The 20,807-nt window shown below is 38.6% G+C and overlaps 2 protein-coding genes across 2 annotated transcripts; both read left to right on the top strand.

The window, feature by feature from the left end:
- The first annotated feature begins 1,490 nt into the window (after nt 1-1,490).
- On the top strand, nt 1,491-14,163 carry LOC136258181 (uncharacterized). The gene is made up of 2 exons (XM_066051505.1): nt 1,491-1,621; nt 12,319-14,163. The coding sequence occupies exons 1-2, from the start codon at nt 1,611-1,613 to the stop codon at nt 13,928-13,930; spliced, it is 1,623 nt and encodes a 540-aa protein (XP_065907577.1). The 5' UTR covers nt 1,491-1,610; the 3' UTR covers nt 13,931-14,163.
- Nucleotides 14,164-18,402: 4,239 nt separating this feature from the next.
- LOC136259301 (uncharacterized) lies at nt 18,403-19,559 on the top strand. The gene is made up of 4 exons (XM_066052791.1): nt 18,403-18,741; nt 18,817-18,866; nt 18,966-19,207; nt 19,252-19,559. The coding sequence occupies exons 1-4, from the start codon at nt 18,403-18,405 to the stop codon at nt 19,557-19,559; spliced, it is 939 nt and encodes a 312-aa protein (XP_065908863.1).
- Nucleotides 19,560-20,807: the final 1,248 nt, after the last annotated feature.

Below are 20,807 nucleotides of genomic sequence, written 5' to 3'. Positions count from 1 at the left end.
TCAATGGCTCAACTACCCACTTTGCAGTAAAGAACCTGAAAGAAGATCACCCAATTGCAAGCAGTCGCAGAGGAAGTAGTTGATATGAGGAGGGCTGACCGGAGTATAGAGTCTCTGGCAGCAGGGGGTATGGGGGGGGCATAGCCTCCAGAAGCTGTAGCCATTTTAGCTTTCACATGCAATGTCTCAAAGTTCACTAAAATTAATTTATAGCAATTTTATAGGCACAATTTAAAGCGTTTTAATTAAAACACCAACTTTTAGTCAAAACTATTTAAAGTAGGCCAGTTAAAAACTTTTGGCAAAGCTTTTAGCTGTTGACTATAGGGTTAATGAACATATTATAGCATCAGAAGCAGTACAATACAGCCTAGCCACCTGGAAACACTTGATACAGTGGGGATACACCAACTTTTAAAGTAAGAAGTACCTGGTTCGATTCCCGCTGTCTTTCTTTTCTTTTTTTTTAAAGCTACTTTTAGAAACACGTTTTTATGAAGGCTTAAATGACTGCTCTCAGTATTAGGGTATTTTAGCGTTCTATTAGAGTATTTATTTATTTATTTATTATTTTATTTTTTGTTATTTAAACAGGGAGACAGCATCAGCAAAAGCTGTTTTTCAGCTGTGCCCTGAACAAGCAGACAAAACAATATAGGTACATAGACTATACACATATATAATTAACTAAATATGACTTAAATAAGCTAGCTTAAAGCTATTTTAATGAGTTCATCTCGGTGATTGATTATATCGATCTTTAGCTATCACGGTTTTCAGCCCCACTCCAAGAAGGATAATTTCGGCTTCATCATTCTGAGGGGGGGCTAAGCCCCCCCTCAGCCCCCAAACCCTAGTCTCGCGTGGCCAGACCGCTTTTTTCCGTATACTGGGTGGGGAAAAAAGGGTCTGGTGCAACTCCAATAGCTGTTTACTTCTGAGCCGTACCCACATTCCGGGGACGCTAATTGAATAACATTGGTCACAAAGGAGGTGCCATGACGTCAGTAAACTACGAAGTATTCCTACACTCCTGCTCCGGTTGTGAGTCTTGTTACACGATGAGGATTAACTTTCAAGACGCTATAAAAGAGACATCGGAGCAAATTAAGATTCGTTTAAAGGATAAACAGATCTCTAGTTAACTTACTGACGTCATGGCACCTCCTTTGTGACCAATGTTATTCAATTAGCGTCCCCGGAATGTGGGGACGGCTCAGTAGTAAACAGCTATTGGAGTTGGCAGTTGCACCAGACCCTTTTTCCCCACCCAATATACGGAAAAAAGCGGTCTGGCCACGCGAGACTACCCAAACTCCTGCCGCCCATGATTGCACGTAACAAAAATATGAAAAACAAGCCCAGCTGCAGGCTGAGGCATCATAATCTGGTTGTCTAGGTCTTCTAGATGAGTAGCTTCCCCAAATAGCTACATATAATTATAATAATAGTTAAATAACACTGCACAGCGCTAGCATTAGAAGCAAATAATCACGATGGTGCAAGTGGGTCACGTGATGTATAGTTGTGTAATTTTTGTGGTTGAGCCATGACCATAGCCTTGATAACGGGAATCGAGACAGGAACAAAACTGTGATGTGTTTGTCATTATGAATAAAAGGTATTTAGGGTCGGGTGTGATTGTGCCTGTGTGTGTAGCATACTCTTGTGCCCCTTCAGGCCCGCGGTGTCAGATCATTCAGATGCATGAAATGCCAATGGCCCGGCCTTACGAGGCCGGTTTCAGATGTAGACTACCCGGTGAAGGAGGAGATGTAGTCTGGCGCGGTCGCCCCTTCGCAAACAGGAAGGCTCTGCATTGGCCATTGTGTACTTGTGCGAATGGAATGTACTGCGGTTTTCCAAGTTCTTGCAATGCAAAGCGTCATGCGCTATACAAGCATGTACGTGCGCAGTTGTTCATAAGTGGATTTTCAGTGACGACTACTGACTCACAGGACTTCAAGCATGCCTATACGCATACAAATCGACAGCCTCAGAACATTACAGGTGTAGTTAAAGAACTGCGCATACTGACACAATATTAGCGCATGACGCTTTGCATTGCAAGAACTTGGAAAACCGCAGTAATAGGGGAGTTTAGTATAAGCGTCTAGGAATGCAATTAGCGTTAATTGCATATTGTGCAACCACTGGATGCTCTGGATGCCCATAAAAATGTATTGAAGCCATTGGGAAAACGATGATAACTGACAATAAAACCTCCGTTGCTTACAAAGTATACGGTATGTTCCAATTTTCTGTACATAGATAGGAACTACGTTGATTTCCCTTTCGTTTCGTGGTTGCCTGCTGTTAATAGGATAAAGGGTTATCGAGCCGTAAGGTTAAAGATTTTACAATACAAGGCTGATACTTCTGAGTTTCTACTGGAAAACCACTCAGAACTGATTGGCAAAGCTTGGTAATAGATAATTTCATTGATTCCATGGATTATGAACGCTACAATCGACCAGACGGGCCGACAAGCAAACATGAAGTTTAGCGCGCTTGTAAACACTATCCAGGTGATCCTAATGGTTGTTCTTCAATCAAAACATAGAAACAAGCGTCTGCTTGCTTTCCTCGAAATCAGAACACTTTCGCCAGGCGTTTTCAACTTCAGAAGCTTGTAACTAGCTAACCACATACCCTATGACGAGCAGACAACCACCAAAACGCGTAGAAATCAATGTAGTTTCAGGAGCTGTTTACAAGACTAGCGTATCTCCTTTTGTTTCCGGATAACAAAGGTTTTAGTGTCCGTGGTCATCCGTTTCCCAATGGTTTCTGTACATTTTTATGGCTAACCACAGCATCCAGTGGTTGCGCAACAGCAATTAACAGACCAATTAAAATATTTCCGCTTATGCTAAACTCCTATTAGTGGGAGAGACGTGATTTTCCGTAATTAGATTTCACAATTATCGTTAGGCATTGCGATATTCATATCCAGTGGAACGCTAAAAAAACTCACCACTTCTAACTTACAAGACTACTGAAGGGGGTGACATACAGGCACTCACTGTAGGTAGATCTGTGACCGTGGTCAAAGTCAAAGGTCAAGCCACCAAAGTTGTGCCAATTCAACGGTCAAGGGTAAAAGCTTCCAACCCACAATCGAAAAGTGCTGAAATATCGTTGCTAAGTTACCGGTTAAAGGTCGAAAAGGCTCTTAGTCACAGGTCAAAGCAAATTTTGGCCGGTCAAGACTTTGACTGCGGTCGCAGATCTACCTACAGTGCGTACCTACATAACACCCCCTTGCTACTTAACACACTCTTTGTACTTTTTAAAATATGTCCTTATTCCTTCACAATAAGTTCAAATTAGACAAGACTCAAGACAAGCAAAACAGAAGCCATAGTTTGCCACATAACAAGTTAGCCAAAATGGATATCGACGTCGCTAAATGAGCAGGCAAGCGATTTGATTGGACGCACCAGTTTTCGCTAAGTTCGCACAAGTACACAATGCTAGAGTCCCCAGACCCTTCCTGTTTGCGAAGGGGCGGCCGCGCCAGACTAGGGGAGATGGACGAATTCTGAAAATGGTTATCTCAATGAATTCTGAATTCTGCCATTGGATCAGCTCATCTGAGCCAAGATCCTTCTAGTCTCACGCACCCGACTCATGGGCACGCGAGACTACATCTGATCCTCAAGTAATCACTTGCCTTCCATGGTTTCATTGGCATAGGTTATAGAGGGGTTCGAAAATCTATGACATTGGCTTCCAGCCTGCATGGATAGGTCGAGGGGTCTGCAACATAGTCAAAATTTCATGAGATTCGGAATCTTTACAGATTCACAAAGGATTCATTTATAAAGATTCAGCAGGCGCCACCAAACTAATGTATAGTATCCTGAAGAATTTACTAGATTTTGACTGTGATTCAGAAGATTCGCAAAGATTCAATGGTAAAAAGCCGTACAAGATTCAGCTGTGTTGTGGACCCCTCGGGATAGGTTGTGTTTTTATGTATCACTGAGACTTCTACCGTATTGCTTCGAATTATGGCCCGGGCGTTTATTTATTTAAAGCACCTATTGCTTGTCCAAAGTAGCACTAAATCTGAGGTTAATTGGTGTAAAAGCTTTCTGTTGACACACAGGTTTCAGTTGATATGTAATGGTCGTGATGCTGGTAGGAGTGCATTGCCTAATATGTGTGCACAATGCCCAAGGGTGAATGCGTACATATCAGGACAATGCACGACTTCCAGTGTTGCAACTAATATGTTACACTTCAAAGTAGCTTTTTAAGCCTTTGAAGGTACTTTTAAAGCTGCTAAATTCACTTTTTAAAATTAAATGCCTTTGATATGGTTGAGGGTGCCTTTATTGTGGCCTGGTATTTGTCCAGGATCCTTTGAGGTGGTTCAATATATCATTATCATACAGTATGATAGTAACTGTATAGTAGGGATCACAAAGGAGTATGGAATAATATCACCCAAAAAATGTTCCCTGACAACGATGAGACAGTATTGGTTAGGTAAAACGTAAGCCCAAAAAAGGACCCGAAACGCTTTCAACAAGTTGCTACAGCATTTAAAAAAAATTATTTTACGGAATTTTTTACTGACTGAGTAACTGACTGACTGATGCCTTCAGACAAGCATAACTCGATAACGGCTAAGGCTACGGGCTTGATTTTTTCACTGTTTGACGTTGCTTTGGCCCGACTGGTGCCTTTTGGCATGCTGCAGTACGTACAATGCATTCTTCATGGACTTACCAGTGTCCTCCTTGTGTCCCATTCATCTTTGCTGACAGCAAAAAGTGTCAATTTGGTGGTGGCACGTGCTGGCTTTCCTTCGTAACGGAAATCGTTCATATTTTTCGTAGTGGCTATTTTGATTTCAGAGGTGCTTTTCGAACAGTTCTTGGATCATACTGCTGTGTAACGGGCTGAACATAGCAGGCAACGAAGCATAATGGATACTTCACTTTTCAGATGATGATTAATATAGCTGGGGCGTATGGCACCATTTTTTTTCGGTGTGCATTTATTGTAGAGGTGCTTCTCGAACAGTTCTTGATCCGAAATGCTGTGTAACGGGTTGAACATAGCTGACAAAAAAGCATAATGGATACTTCACTTTTCAGACGATAATTGGGGCGTGTGGCACCATTTCAGATGCGGTATGCATGGGTTCACCAGTCATAATAATTGTTTACAAAAAAAGTTAACAAGCAAGTGCACCGAAAAATTTGGAATTTTCCACTAGAGTAGGGACCATAGCACATCGTTAAAACGTACTTGTTCAGTACTTTTTAACGATGTGCTATGGTCCCTACTCTAGTTGAAAATTCCAAATTTTTCTGTGTACTTGTGGTTACTATATCAAAGTTTCATATTAGCTCTTACTACAACACTAGTACTTACTTACTGTACAAGTACACAGAAAAATTTGAAAATTTCAACTAGAGTAGGGACCATAACACATCGATAAAAAATACTGAAACAAGCTGGAGTAGTGCATGATACTAATTCACAGTAAAACTATAAGAAGTGTTATATCCCTACTGTGCATTTCCATTATGGTATCTTGACCACAGTAGGAATATAACGCTTCTTATAGTTTTACTGTGAATTAATATCGTGCACTACTCCAGCTTGTTTTATCGATGTGTTATGGTCCCTACTCTAGTTGAAATTTCCAAATTTTTCTATGTACTTGTTTATTAACTTTTTTTTTGTAAATAATTATGACTGGTGAACCCTCGCATACCGCATCTGAAATGGCGCTGTGCGCCTCAATTATAAAAATGAAGTATCCGTTACGCTTCTTTGTCAGCTATGTTCAACCCGTTATGTAGCATTTCAAATCAAGAACTGTTCAAAAAACACCTCTGCAATCCACGCATACCGAAAGAAAGAAATGGTGCCGCACGCCCCAGTTATATTAATTATCGTCTGAAAGGTGAAGTATCCATTACGCTTCATTGTCGGCTATGTTCAACCCGTTACACAGCAGTATGAATCAAGAACTGTTTGAAAAGTACTTCTGATATCAAAATAGCCACTATGACAAAAACGGACGATTTCCGTCACGAAGGGGAGCCATCACGTGCTATCGCCAAATCGACACTTTTCATTGTCAGCAAAGATGAATGGGACACAAAGGAGGACACAGTAATATAAGTTATTGTTATATCCCGGTACGAGTGTAATAACAATGATATCATCCTAGTATACGGGATATAACTGTTTTATATCCCAGTGCGTGGGAGTGCGCAGAAGTTTACGGATAGTAAATTAAGTTCCGGTTTGAGTTCCTGTCACTGTGCTCAAGATTTCGTCCGAATTGTGTAGAGATTCTACTTCGTAGCTACAAGAGAGACCTTACATACTGCCTACAAACTGTAGCGAAGGGCGGTGTTATGAAGCAGCGGTTCCAGGTACGATTCGCCTTCGTCAGAAATTGGTATGGTGGTGTCGCGTGGTGTGCAAGAGAAAAATAAAGACCAACAAGTGGCTACCACAGTCCGAGATAGAACGATGAAGCTAGAGGAAGTTAGTTCTTCACCATAGTGGCCGTTGGGAGTGATTGCTGGAGCGAAAATCATCACGGACTATTCTTGACATTTGTTAAACTATCACGGTATTGGTAACTTGTAGTGTTATTGTGTAAAGGATTAACAGTTTTCTTGTAAGGTTTAGCTAGTTTTAAGTGCTGTATTGGTGTGTTTTGTATCAATATTTCCTTATTTGGCTCTTTGTTCCATTGGTAAACAATGCCATTCGCGGTCATTATGATGTCACGAAAGAGACTGAGTGGCTCCGCAACAGGGTGATAAGTTAGTTATCACTGGGTGATAACTAATATATCGTACAGTAGCAGCGCCGCTCTGTCTAGCTGTATGGTAGTTATAACCCAGCACGGCGCTTTGATACTCCCACTCACTGGGGTTTAAGAAGCATTAAAACTGTACAGTTTGTGGATGTAATAATGAGTTGTCAGCACACTTATAGCATAAAGAATTTCTTTGATCTGAGGTGTGAAAGTGTTACGTTAAATGATGTCTATTAAAGCTATGAATACTACAAACTGGCATTCCATGATGGTCACGTTGTTGAGGCGTGTATACAGGACCGGCCAAAATTCGAGGCAATATGGTATTTTAATCATAGTGTCTTGTAAAGCTACCTGTGACTTAGGGGGTAAAAAGGGACTGGCTGGTTGTAGCAAGGGAGTGTCATGCTATAGCAAGATCTGCGACCGCAGCTAAAACTCAGACCGGCCAAAATTTTACTTTGACCTGTGACTAAGAGCCTCTTTGACCTGTGACTTAGTGACGATATTTCAGTATTTTTCAATTTTTACCCTTGACCATTGACTTGGCACCTGTCATGCTACAACCGGTCCCCCAAAATCAGTCACCTGATTTAGACCGCGGTCATAGATCTACCTACAATGAATGTCTGTATGTCATCCCCTTGTTGTAGCTAAAGTCAGTGAATGCATCAGTTGACATTTCCGTACAAATTGTAAAAAGTATTAAAATAGCGGAGTAGTGGGATCATAAAGATTTGTGCCTTCTGACAAATATATATATATATATATATATATATATATATTTACCAGAACCAGCTTCACAGTACCTCAATACCTTCACAGCGCCTTGGCAGTAGCTATTGGTTAGGTGTAATTAAGCCTAAAAGTGCTTATAACTGAGCAAAAAATGCTTCAAAATTGGAAGTGGATATAGTGCCAGCACTAGTTATGGATGTGAACGGCTATTTTACTAGCACAAGTCCATCATTTAATTGGACTATCAAACATACTAGTTGTGTTGAGGCGAGCTAGGGTTGGCACGTGTCCAGTATAATAGCTACCCCGACTATTCAACTTTAGGGCACGCATCTAGTAGTATGCCCCGAGTATTCAACTTTGGGACACACAACCAGTAGTTTGCCTTGGGTCTTGTACTTTAGGGCATGTGACAAATATTGTTAGGTTATGGTCGAGTTCAACTTTGGTTTCTTCTTCACTCTTGTTATATAAAAGTCACTGCAGTTAGACGTTTATAAGGTAGAAACTAGGGAGGTGAGTGGCTGCAGCACAGTGGTTACGAGTATAAATTATAAGTACAGAGGCCTGGGGTCTAACCCCAACAATTTTTTTGCTTTCTCGGTTTTTTTTTTTTAATGCACGTGACTGCTGGCACTATTTAACTTGCCTACAAAACTATTATTTAATGGAATTTTCTTTTGACTAGCTAACTACGTAACTGCCTAATATGCCTTCAGACAAGTGTAACTCAATAACGACTAAGGCTACTCCACTGGCTTGATTGCTTCACTGTTGATGTTGCTTCCACTCAATAAGTGCCTTTTGGCATACCACAGTACGTACAATGCACACAACTTACCTTGTGTCCCAATACTTTTCACTGAAGCACAATTTAATGTGTCGATTCATGTTAGCCCACCCATGGTTGCATGTTAACCTCAAACACTCTGTAAAAAGATTAATTCTAGGCTAACTTCACGTATTTGTTCTCTGTGTGTAGGGCGCATAAGCATAATAATAATAATACAATGACTATAATATCTTGTTCATTATTATAGTATGGGGCTTGTGTTTTGTTGTTGTCTCTCAGAGGAGGTAGGACATGACATCACAATAATTGCGTGACGTATGCGTACTGTACATTTTGCCATAGGGTTGAGTTCTAGTAAACCGTGAAAATTAGCATTGTATTTATAGTCAGAAATAGTAATTCAATAGTGAAGAAATCGTTTTATCTACTAAGCCCCACTAAGCCCCAGCGATATTACAGTGAATTTTGTAATAGGGCATTATTTAGAATAAATTCTGATCTTAGTTTCAGGTACCTGTGTATTTGTTCGCTGTATTCTTAGTTGTTAGTAGTAAATGCAATTGCCTTCGGCGTCTACAATGATGCAACTAGCCGATACATTAAGTTTTTCATCTCGTAATTATCATTGGAATTCAATTAAATTATGCAATATTGTATGCGTTATGACATCGTGTCCTACCCCCCCTGGTTGTCTCTTGCAGAGTGCATTCTTTTTTGATGCAGTGTTGTAGCTAGTTCACCTATGATACTGGACAAAAAAATTTTAGGAATGCACATTTCATCTTTAGAGTTTTGTTTAATATTAAATTTGTACTTCAGGTGATTATTTCCCTTCCTTAAGGTTACGGTATAGTCATGGGCAATCATTCAAAATTTTGAATGCCTATCAATACTTTTTGAGAAGCCCATAAAACCAGTCTAGCAGCGTGAAAAGTTTTAAATGAAGGTGAAGCCCTTCATATTTAATGTTTTTATGTAGCTACAGTGTAGTTTGAGGCAGGTGGAACACTACAATTTGTTGTAGTAACACAAGTAAGCCAGCCCGTATATAGCTCAGCTCCAGCTGTCACTACTATGTTTTTCCACCGCCAAATACAGCAAAAGCTGTAGGCTCTATTGGCTTTTCTGGGGCATAGTGATACTGTATATTAAATTTATTAGGTCCTGTGGAAGCGTTTTTGGCGTGTTTCTTCCCAGTGACTCAGATACAAGCCTTAAAAGAGCTTGTTTCACTCTATAAACCATCGCTCTATTGTGGACCACACACCCAAGAGCAGTCGTTGTTCTGTAGTAAAAACAAACAAGCACAATTAGTTGTGTTGCTAACACAACACAGTTGTTGAAATTATTTATCCCTGCTTGGGTTAAAGCAGGTTTTGTGTGCTATTCCGTAACCTTAAGCACTTTTTGTTGTAATGACCCTTATTATGTAGCTTATAAGTTTTCCTATCGCTTGTGGTATTATAGAGATGAATCTGGTGCTTAAACAAGGGAGATCTTTAGCAGCCAAGGATGACCAGATCTGAACTGGTTAATTATCAAAAGCTGACTTTGTGCTATAGTAGAATAGGTAGCTAACTGCTCTAATAGGGTACTCATCAAAAGCATACTAAAATCTTTTGCTATATATCAGGCCTGAAACCCTGCCTCCAATTGAGTCTGTACTAAACCACTGTGCAAAACTTTTCCAAGCCTCTAATCAAAAAGTACCATGCCCACAGTTACTACTGTAGTGCTTGAGATGGACTAGCAACACCATGCAAGTACTTGGTTACGAAAAATGATAAACTTATTGCACACATGTTGACTTGTTCTGTGAGAAATAACCAGTGATGGAGGACATTGTTAATGTTATTGGCTGACAATGACCCAAGCATGGATCTCTAGCATTAGGGGGTGTAAAACTGTTGTCATTAAGCATTCATGATATCTCAAATTACTGTTCTTTATTAATTGAAGTATAGCTAATCACAGTTTTTGCTAAAGTTTTAGTGTTACTGTAGCAAGCAGTTTGGCTGGTTTTTTATTTTATTTATTTATTAAGAGTTTACAGCACAGGTGCTGAGGGTCTGTAGGACACCTGGTACTACAGCCTGTCTAAAGTTGATTTGCTTAGGCCAGAGCTATATACTTCAATTTTGTGAAAGATTGAGATACTCTAATAGAGCAGTCAGTGTGCAGCTGTAGGAAAAGTAACCATCTTTCAACTTTTGTTTGTAATTTCAGTGAGAATTGCTTCCAAGATTCAACCTCAAAGGGCTAAATTTTCCTTGGGAAGGAGAGCCTAATGGCATACTTCGCACTTACAGTGTATCTGTTGCTTCATCCACAACACTCTTTTGTTACCTTGCTATGATAGGGCTGTTAACTACTAGTATATTAAAAATTATGAATTTAAAAATGAAGTAGGGATCCAAGCGATAAAAGTAGTGAAACAAGAGATGAACAATGGTAGCTATTACAGCATAGCTCAGTGGAAATCCCTACTTTGACATTAAATCCCTACTTTGGCATTGAACACAAATGATTGTTATACCATGCCAAAGTAGGGATTTCCCACTGAGCTATGCTGTAATAGCTACCATTGTTCATCTCTTGTTTCACCACTTTTATCGCTTGGATCCCTACTTCATTTTTAAACTCATAATTTTTAATATACTAGTTTGTTTAGTTTTTTTGTTAAAGCATACAGCTAACTATAAACATGTGACTGTTCTATTAAGATGACTGCTGTATTAGAGTATCTCGAGTCATGTGTGCTTGCCCAAAAAGGGGTGTGGTCATCATGGTTTCGACCGATTATTAGATTAGAGTATCTCGAATCAGCCTACCAACTTGAAGGTGTGTGGTCACAAATACAGCTAGCGTAAAAGGGGCATGGTCATCATGGTCTTGATCGATAATACGTAGAACGAAGAATGAGCGTGATCTTGTGACCTATCGTGGAGTACTGGTACCTCCGTACAGTAGTGTAGTCTAAGTGCCTTAAATAATTTTGTGGCGTCTATTATGCTGCTTAATAAAGAAAGTGTTGATATGGAAAATTAACGCCTCGATATGGTTTCGTTGGATGAAGAAGACAGGCAGCCTGATTGAAGATAAAAGAAAAGACAAGGCGCACAGGGCGTACACTCGTCAGAACCCAAAAAGGCACACCCCACCGGTGAATTTGTTGTTGTGGCGTAAAATGGTGACCGTGTGCAGCTTCGTTTGGGCTCTAGGCTTGTGACTGTGGTCAGGCAGTGAGTGAGACGAAATTTCACATTTGACAATTTTTTTAAAATTCTATATCCGGCTGCTAGTAAGCGTTTTCTTGTTTTTAACGCTACATTTGACATTAGATGGACTAATATTATTCCGTAAAGGTGATTTTTGTCATGTAAGAAGTTTCTAAGCTGTTATTTTTAGGATGTTTTTTGGCGGCGTGCGTCACTTTTGATGCAAACCCTACTTAAACAGTACTACCGTTCTGTTTGATAAAGTATTTATGAAAAGGAATTTTGATACATTGCTTGATCCTGCCAGGAGCTCTTCAAGTTCAGAGGATGTCTCTGCACTCGATAAGCTCCTGTCCCTGCTAAGGGCAGTGAGACTACTTTTAGTGGGTTGTGAATATTCTATTAGCATAAATTGATCATTACTTTGCCACATTACTGACATTAAATGTAGCTGTTAGGATTGTGATTTTAGCAAACTTAGTTGCAACAATGAATGATTTCTATGGTAGCTGCTGTGGAAACTTGCTTTGTCTTACTGTTACAGCAGTGGAATCTCAATTCCATTTTAATGAATAACCAAGACATTTGAGAAATTGAATGTTCTAATACTGCTATTAGTTTTTCTGTATAAAGTGCACACATGGTTCAGAAAATGGACTCTTAGTTATCTAAACAAGAACCAAGTGTTCGAATGACTAAGGTTCCATTGTTGTTTTAAATAGTGTAACTGAATGTCCTTTAATTACAATTGAATTGTTTATTTACAGGAAAACGTTTCTAGTACTGTTTGGTGGTGTTATACTATTCCTGCTAGTAGTCTATTATGAAGTTGTTTCAAGTGATAGCACAATTTTTGTCAATTTTGATATTCATAGTCTAAACGCTTTTATTAAAACAAAAATTTCCACAAAAGAAAATGATGCTGAAACACCAGAAATTACTGCTGCAGCCACTCAGACTAGTATGGTAGAACATGTCACAAATACTGACAGCACAACTGAAGGACAAACAAGACCAAAGAAGATTACAGAAGCTTCAGAAACAAAAAATATTGCCGTAACAACGAAAGCTAGCATGAAAACTGAACATCCTACAATGACGGAAAACAATACAGAAGCTATAAAAGCAACAACAATTACAAAACCTATTACAGATGCAACAGTTACGACAACAACTGTCACAAAAAGTTTAAAGACAACTTACAAGAAGTTTGCTGTTTGTCACAGTTATTGGGAGCAGCAGACAAATGCAGTGTTGAACATGTGGTCATTTCAAAAATGGGCCAAGAAGTCAGGAAACTTTAGCGTGCTTGAACCATTTGCTCATGACTCTGTACTGGGATTTTCAGGAAAGAATGTAAATCAACATAACTTTAATACGTCCTTACGTTTCAGAGACTACTTTGATCTTGATCACTGGACTGAAGGAACAGAGAAGTATGAAATTCCTTCTCTAGTAAATTGGAGTGATTTTGTTGAGCATGCTAGTAGAAATATTGTTCTTGCAGTATCAGTGTATGGTAAGCCTGGAGGGATTTTCAAGGGTGATGATATTAAGAGTCACCCTGGATGTGTATCAGAAGCACAAAGGTTCCGAACTATTTTGAAAAATCTATTGGGCTTTTTGAGGTTTACAATTGAAAAGGTTGTTTGCTACTCTTTTGTAAAATACTTCAATACCCTGGAAATCTTTAATTCTCCCTTTGATCCTAATAGCAATTCTACTATTTATTTTACACTATGGACTGGTATTGGTAGAATTGGAATAGGTGACAAGACTCTTCAGCGTCTACATGAACCTGATGTGCTTACAATGATGCTGCCTAGTGCAAGAATATTAGCTGATAGTAGAAATTATGTGAAACATGTTTTAAATGTTGACTTCCAAGGGTACACAGCAATTGTATTTAGAACAGTAAGGCGGCTCCAAGAAATGAAGGCAGGTGGGTTCAATCATTCAGAAGTAATAGAGCATTACTATGACTGCATTGGACAGCTACCGGACATCTTGGAACAGTTTGGGTTGAAGCCTTTCTTGGCCACTGATATAGGAAGATTTGGTGACCAGACTAATGCCAATGCTCGGAGTCCTGAATTTATGAAAATGTTTCAACACCTTATAGACATGTTTTATGGCAACAAAACTGTTAGTGAGTATGAGGAGGACTTCATATCAGCAGCAAATGGTATATCTGATACAGGATACATTGGAGCAATGCAGAAAGCTATTGCTCTAAAGGCCAAGTGTATTATAATGATAGGTGGGTTTTCAACTTTTCAGGATAGCCTTATTGAGGAGTTTAAAGAAAATGGTGACTGTATCACTAAGCTTTGTTATGGAAAACCTTTCCCACCGAAAAAAACACCTCCACCTAAATAGTTTTTCTATTTACTTAATTCAGTATACATGTTCAGCAGAGATATGTTTCACTGTACTTAGCAAGATACTTGTATTTTTTTGTAATTGACTTTTTCTCTGTACATTATCAGCTGAGCTGGCTGTAAAATTGTGTATTGCAGTACAAATTACTCAGTCAAACATGTTAAACATGTACAATAAAGAAACTTAAATGTCAATTTGAAAATTAACTGACATTGATTTAAAGCCAATTAGGTATAGACTATACAGTGGAAACTCTCAATATGCAATGAACACTTTAAATTGAGACCCAGCTATATATAGCTGTTATTTAAAGGTTTTTCAGAGTATGATGTCAGACTCTTTGGGACCAAAATCTTCGAGATTTTTTCAAATATGCCCTCAGGGGTTAGCTAATAGAAGTTCCATACACTGTAAAAGATAATATAGTTAATGTCAGGCTTGGGGCAATTTGGTACTTGTACTTAAGTACACCTCATAGAGTACTTGTACTTATACTTAAGTCCTAAGCAAGCAATGTATATTTAAGGTACTTGAAGTACGTACTTAAAAGTACTAGTTTAAGACTGAAGTACGATCAAGTGCACAGAGCATGTATGTGAAATGAGAAGCTAACATTGTAAATGCATTATAGTCAAAGTGCAATAAGGTAATCGTAATCTGAGTCCCTGTACTCCTGAAAGACTATACTTACAGTTGATCAATTTTAGGTTGGCTGACTAAGAAAATCAAATTACATAAGCAATACGTGCAAAAATTAAAAGTAGCCTATTACAATTGGTACCATTTGATTCAAAGAGCTAACTAATCAGTCTGACAAAAATTATTATCGTGCATGTAGTACGTGTTTCGTGTACGTATTTAGACTTGAACAACCAACCGCATAACTATCAAAAGTGCCTGCATTGTACTTAAGTACTGTACTTAACCTTGAAAATCATACGTACTTGTACTAGTACTTAAGTAAATCCATTGTACTTTACTTAAATACTTTTAAATGTACTTTGCCTAGGCACCGGCCGATTATGCCAGCATAATTTAAAGCATAATAGGTGACCAAAAGCATCAAGCATAATGCCAGCATAATAGGGACGATGTTTGAAAATTTAATTAAAATGCGCAATACGCGCGCCTGAAAGAAAGCAAATATTCACTGCTAATAGTATTATTAGTGCATTTCATATTTAAAAACACGTAATATAACTTATTAAACCGTTTTTTTGTTGGTTATTCACACTTTGCAGAAATAAGATCGAGATACTCTAATAGAGCAGTCACTTACTCCAATACAGCAGTCAAGAAAGGCTGATATACTCTAATAAAACAGTCAGTTCTAGAGCATAATCTTGATTTCGAAAGCATAATTTTGAGCATAATAGGCTTATTTTTTGAGCAATGCTCAAAAGCATAATAGGTAAATTTTTGGGCATAATAGGCCGGTGCCTAACTTTGCCCCATGTCTGCTATTACTCAAATTCTTAATTGGCTCATATGTAGTACTATAGTGCAGCTTGATTCACTTACAATATTTTAAAATCTTTTATATTCAAAATTAATGTCTGTCACTACAATTGCAATTAATCAAATTTTCACCATGTGAAAGCCATAAAGTGTATATGTCAGTTATGGTTCGATTCTTTCCCAAAATAGCAATTGAGCCAAACCACATGCACACGCATACGTCTGCTCTTCACACTTTATTTTACTGAATATCTACTTTTCTTTTCTCAGGGATCAGCTCAACTTGTTCATAATACAAGATTTGCAATTTCACCAAATTTGTAATTTTTAAGACCGCTGGTGTTGCTATAAGAGCTGGCAGGTTGTAGCTATATAGTAAAGAAAGATTTTACTACACTAATTTGAAACAGCAGCTGCACTATAATGCAGTAAACTTGGAATTTCTTGATGGATGCAATATATATGATTGGCAGTCATGGAATTGGGTGTGGCATACTCCCAAACCACAAGGTACTGTTATCAGTTACTGTTACTACTGTGAGGCACGTCACTTAACCAAATGCACTACATCCTTGCCCTTGATCAAGCTTTTAGACTTAGATGCTTGACCAATAATATTTTGAGTTTCACTCATTAGTTTCACTCATGAAGATTAGCTATGCAAATTATACATTTCAGCAACTGACTGACAAACTGCATCTTTTTAAACATACATACGTAAATGTGTGGGGTGATGGGGAAGCCATTGTTATAAATACATAATATTATATACTTTGAGCTCCTGCTTTAATGATCAACCAATTACTGAATATTTAAGTCTTACATACACTATATACAGCACATCCAAAAGTATACAATCCTACACTATTATGGTGAAAACATGCTGCTGGTATTATTGAAATTGTGTCCTGGCCTAACTTTGTGTGGTTCAGTTGACATTAAATGGAAATCTGCGCTTCTTTGCCTTCTCTCTCTTAGAAGCACAAGCAGCTATATTTTTAGCTCTCCACTGAGATATACTTGTTCCCTTGATTATCCTAACCTCTATTATCCAAACACAGTAGAAATGACTGCTCTATTAGAATATTTTTCCTAAGATGTATGTTCTATTAGAGTATCAGAACTTTTTATCCAAACTATTTGATTATCTGAATATGTCTTGGTCCCATGCAAGGGGGTTGGATGATTGAGAAAGTACTGTATGTATTTGTTTAATAGCATGTATACTGAGAGATACGTGCATCTTCCAATCACAGTAAATCTATTAATGCTTTAAACTGCGAATAAACACTAACTGTAGTAGCTAAAGCTACACATAAGTTGTGACTATGAGCTCAAGAAGACCTCATCTTATTATTTATATATACTGGTCTGTAGTTCTTTCAAGAACCAGTCAAAGTTTTATGAACTTTCATCGCGAATCAATTCCACACAATATCAACAGTCACATATTTGATGAATCCTCCACTAGGCATTAGCTAACTCTGCTCACGATTACTATAACATGGCAAGAATGTGTCAAATGGCCAACTCTATAATGCCTTATTGCATAGGGTCTTCAAGGACTCTCAATGTGCCAATGCAGGCCAGAAAATCTCCATGTACATAACTTTATTTACGTCACAAAAATACTGTTCAGAATACTGTTCAAAAACTGTGCATGGAGACTATAATACTAAGACATTGAATCATTTGAACAGTACAACAAAGGGTCACAAAATTATTATCATTCAGGTTAATACAAAAAATACCAACCAACAGCTAGACTGCATGCCACTGAGCTAAATTTGAAAGGGCTCTGTCAAAACCACAAAAACCCACATAGTTCTGCCAATGCATTATTAGTTGGTACTTCCTATAGAGCCCTAGTACACATCATGCAATATGGTCACATGTACATGTTGTGCCATTTCATTCCTCCTACTCTGTATAACTAGATGTATCTGCTGTACTAACTATTTAAGCAAGCAGAACATTGACCAGATGATAACACGGCATCTAAAAGTGGCAATGGAATTAAATGTATGTATTTTCCCTCCATCCTTTATGCACCAAATGCAACACAAATGACAAGCAACATTATCTCCTCCCTCCGAATTATGTTCCCAGCTCCAACTTAAACTATATAGTGACTTCACAAACCATTGAAAACAATATAATTATGCTCTATTTCTTGAATACACTAAGCATATGTATTGCATACTCCAGCTACTTACAAAGCTAGCTTCATGCTCTCAATAAACAGTAGGCAAGCCTGAGGGGAGTGGCTCAATTGCTGATGTATTTGTTATCTTCACATCAACAAAGCCACCCTGTTGTCAAGACCAATGTCCCTTCATGTTCATTGAGATCATAATTCTCTGATGTGCACTTTTGCACCAAAAGGGCTTGCTAGATATTATATCTTGAGTTATATCAGTAAACCCAGGAGCTCATGCAGAAAGGATGTAAATTTGACTTCCAATTCAGTGTGCATATATAATGATAATTTTAATATAAAGTAGCTGTGCAGTGAGATCAGGTTATCAACTAGATACCACTTCAAATTTGCATGAGTGGTGGGAAAGCTAGCTGTATAATAAATCATAAAGGGTTTCCTTCCTCCAATAGATAAAAGGAAAAGTTAACCATTGCCCTTTAATTTTACATAATTTGTATATGTATAATAAATGTGACCAAATTTTGGAAAATCACTCTTATGGTTGCGCCTGAAACAACTGTAATTTCACTTGTAATTTTTTAAACTAGCATGATGCTGTAGCAGAAACACTTTTCAAATATTTCTAAAAATTTTCTTGTAATTCAAGGTATCTATGGTTTATTCTACCCATAAATGGGTAGGAATTTGACTTATATTGTGTTTCAGAACTAATGTGTTGAATGTGCCCATAAAGGTGATTTTCCAAAATTTGGTCACATGTGTGTATGAGGCAGATGGTGGACTCAAGACTGCTATGAAGGGTGATTTATCTGTGTGTGACAACTGGAGGGGTATCCGTTTACTGGATGTGATGGGCAAGCTGTATGCGAGAATAATCAATCACCGACTCCAAGCTGTGGTAGAAGGCTCTGTTGCTGACTCTCAGTGTGGTTTCAGAGCTTGTAGGGGTTGTGTGGATATGGTTTCCTGTGTGCGCCAACTTGTGGAGAAGACCATTGACCATCATAACAAAATTTTCCTCTTGTTTGTTGATCTTCGAAAAGCTTATGATTCTGTGCCAAGACAGGCACTGTGGTGTGCTTTGCGGAAATATGATGTACCTGACTGTTTGATAGATTTGGTGTGTTCTTTTCATGATGGGATGGTTGCTACTCTTGCAGTAGGTGGAGAGGAAGCACCACCTTTCCAGGTGTGAAATGGACTCCATCAGGGTTGCACAATTGCTCTAACTTTGTTCATCTTGTATTTTGAATTAGTTATTCAGGGTTGGCTAAGTTGTTGTGATGCAGCAGGAATTGAGGTACTATATACAAGGTAGGTGGGAAACTTGTTGGAGAGCATACCAGAAGACCATGTCATAACTGAGTGCTTATAATTATTTGCTGATGATGCAGCCCTGATTTGTTCTTCTAGGGCAGATATGGATATAGCAACTAGGATATTTGAGGAAGCCACTGCAGACTTTGGTTTGACAAAGGCCAAGTTACTTGTTGCTGGTGTGAATCTTACAGCTGAGGATGCAGCTCCACTGGTATTAGGTGGTGGTAGTGTAGAGGTAGTGAAGGAATTTAAGTATTTAGGGTCACTTGTAGAGGAATATGGTAGAATGATAGGGGAGGTTAATCGCCAAATTGCGCAGGCTTCGAAAAATTTTAGTGAGCTTTGCAATTCTGTGTATCATTCATCGTTGCTGTATTAGATGCAACATGGGTACTGAGTGTGCTGTACAGTGGGCAGAGCACCACTGCTAAATTGGCTGAACGTTTTGGTATGCGAGAGTCAATTAGTATTCTGTTAAGTTTGAGTAGACTTAGATGGTTGGGACATGTGGTGCGCATGCCTGACATACCAAAGAGGATTCTGTATGGATGGCTCCCAATGGCACGACCAGCTCATGGTGTGAAACTACGGTGGCGAGATAAAGTTAGACAGGACTTAAAGAACTTTTCAATCAACGACTGTTATGTTACCTGCAAGCTCAAGGTTGGGATTTATGGAAGCAATTAATTAATGGAGGAGTGGAGAATTTGTTAGCTGCACTACATTCTGAACCTAACACTTTTCACTGTCAGACCTACCAAAGGTCTTTTAGAAGAAGCCAGGAAAAAGCTCGACAGAAATGTATAACTACTTGTCCTCGACATGGTCGCCGCTGATTTAATGTGGATTCTTCAACCAGAGCATCATCCACTGGATGGCAAGGTTCCAAGGTGTGTGGCAAGGAACCATGTGGGTGAATGGTTGCTCGTCGTTGAAGGAGCGTGTTAGTTGGTTGGACCACTACTTAAGTATGATTTGAGCACAACTGATAAATGTACAAGATTACAAGACATTTATACCCAAACGATTACTAAGCAATACACAGTATGAAAATGACCTACTGTAAGTGGGGTGTGTGCATGAGTGTTGGTCAAACAGTGGAGTTCTGTTGGCTGCAGCTGGTAGTTGCTAGCTTCTAGCTGTTGGTGCTGCTACATATGTCAACGTCTAAAGCATTAAAAGGATAGCATATAGCTATAGCTGTTATGTAGGTCACAAGATGTACATTTTAAAGTTTATAGTTTTCCCCGGGCCCATATGTGAGAGGGCAATAATTCAGTTTCCCCCTCTGGGCAATCACATACATATAGCTAATGTATCACTATGGATTCAAAATGTCATCATATCATTCATTTTATCCATTTAAAACTTGGAGAGATTATTTTTGACATCATTCACAGCTACCAATTATCATGAGTTAGCTATGACAATTTTTTTACTTTTCCCATACATTATCTATGTGATTGCCCAGAAGGAAATTTATAAACTAGCTACACGTCATACTCAACGGAGTCATGATCAGTAGGAATGCTGACCCAGCTTTTAGAAGTTACTTTATACTTTAGACATTGACCGCGCCTAGTAGTAATGTGTTGCCAGGGCAAGAGTTAAAGTTATTAATATTATTATGAATTTTTTTGTCTCTTGCACAGACCACCTGCCGCTTTGCTTGGGAGGGGGAGATTACTGACCAGCCGACAGATGGCGAATTTGAATAATATTTCATGCACGGAACCTCATGCATTATATCATAGATAATATTGAGTGTGTGTGCATGTACAAATTATTCAGCATAAACTAGAAAAGCTAGGTAACTACATCAGCTGGCAGAGGATTGGATTGTGGCTGGCAAAAATGAATGTTGAAATTCTTTTTTGCAGTTGTCTAGACTTTAATTGATGGCCCACTCTAGTCGGTGTTTCAGAAGGGAACAAA

This window comes from Dysidea avara, chromosome 6 (genome assembly GCF_963678975.1).
Source record: "Dysidea avara chromosome 6, odDysAvar1.4, whole genome shotgun sequence".
Taxonomy (NCBI): domain Eukaryota; kingdom Metazoa; phylum Porifera; class Demospongiae; order Dictyoceratida; family Dysideidae; genus Dysidea; species Dysidea avara.
Note: the sequence above shows the minus strand (reverse complement) of the source record. Positions and strands in the feature narration are given on the sequence as shown.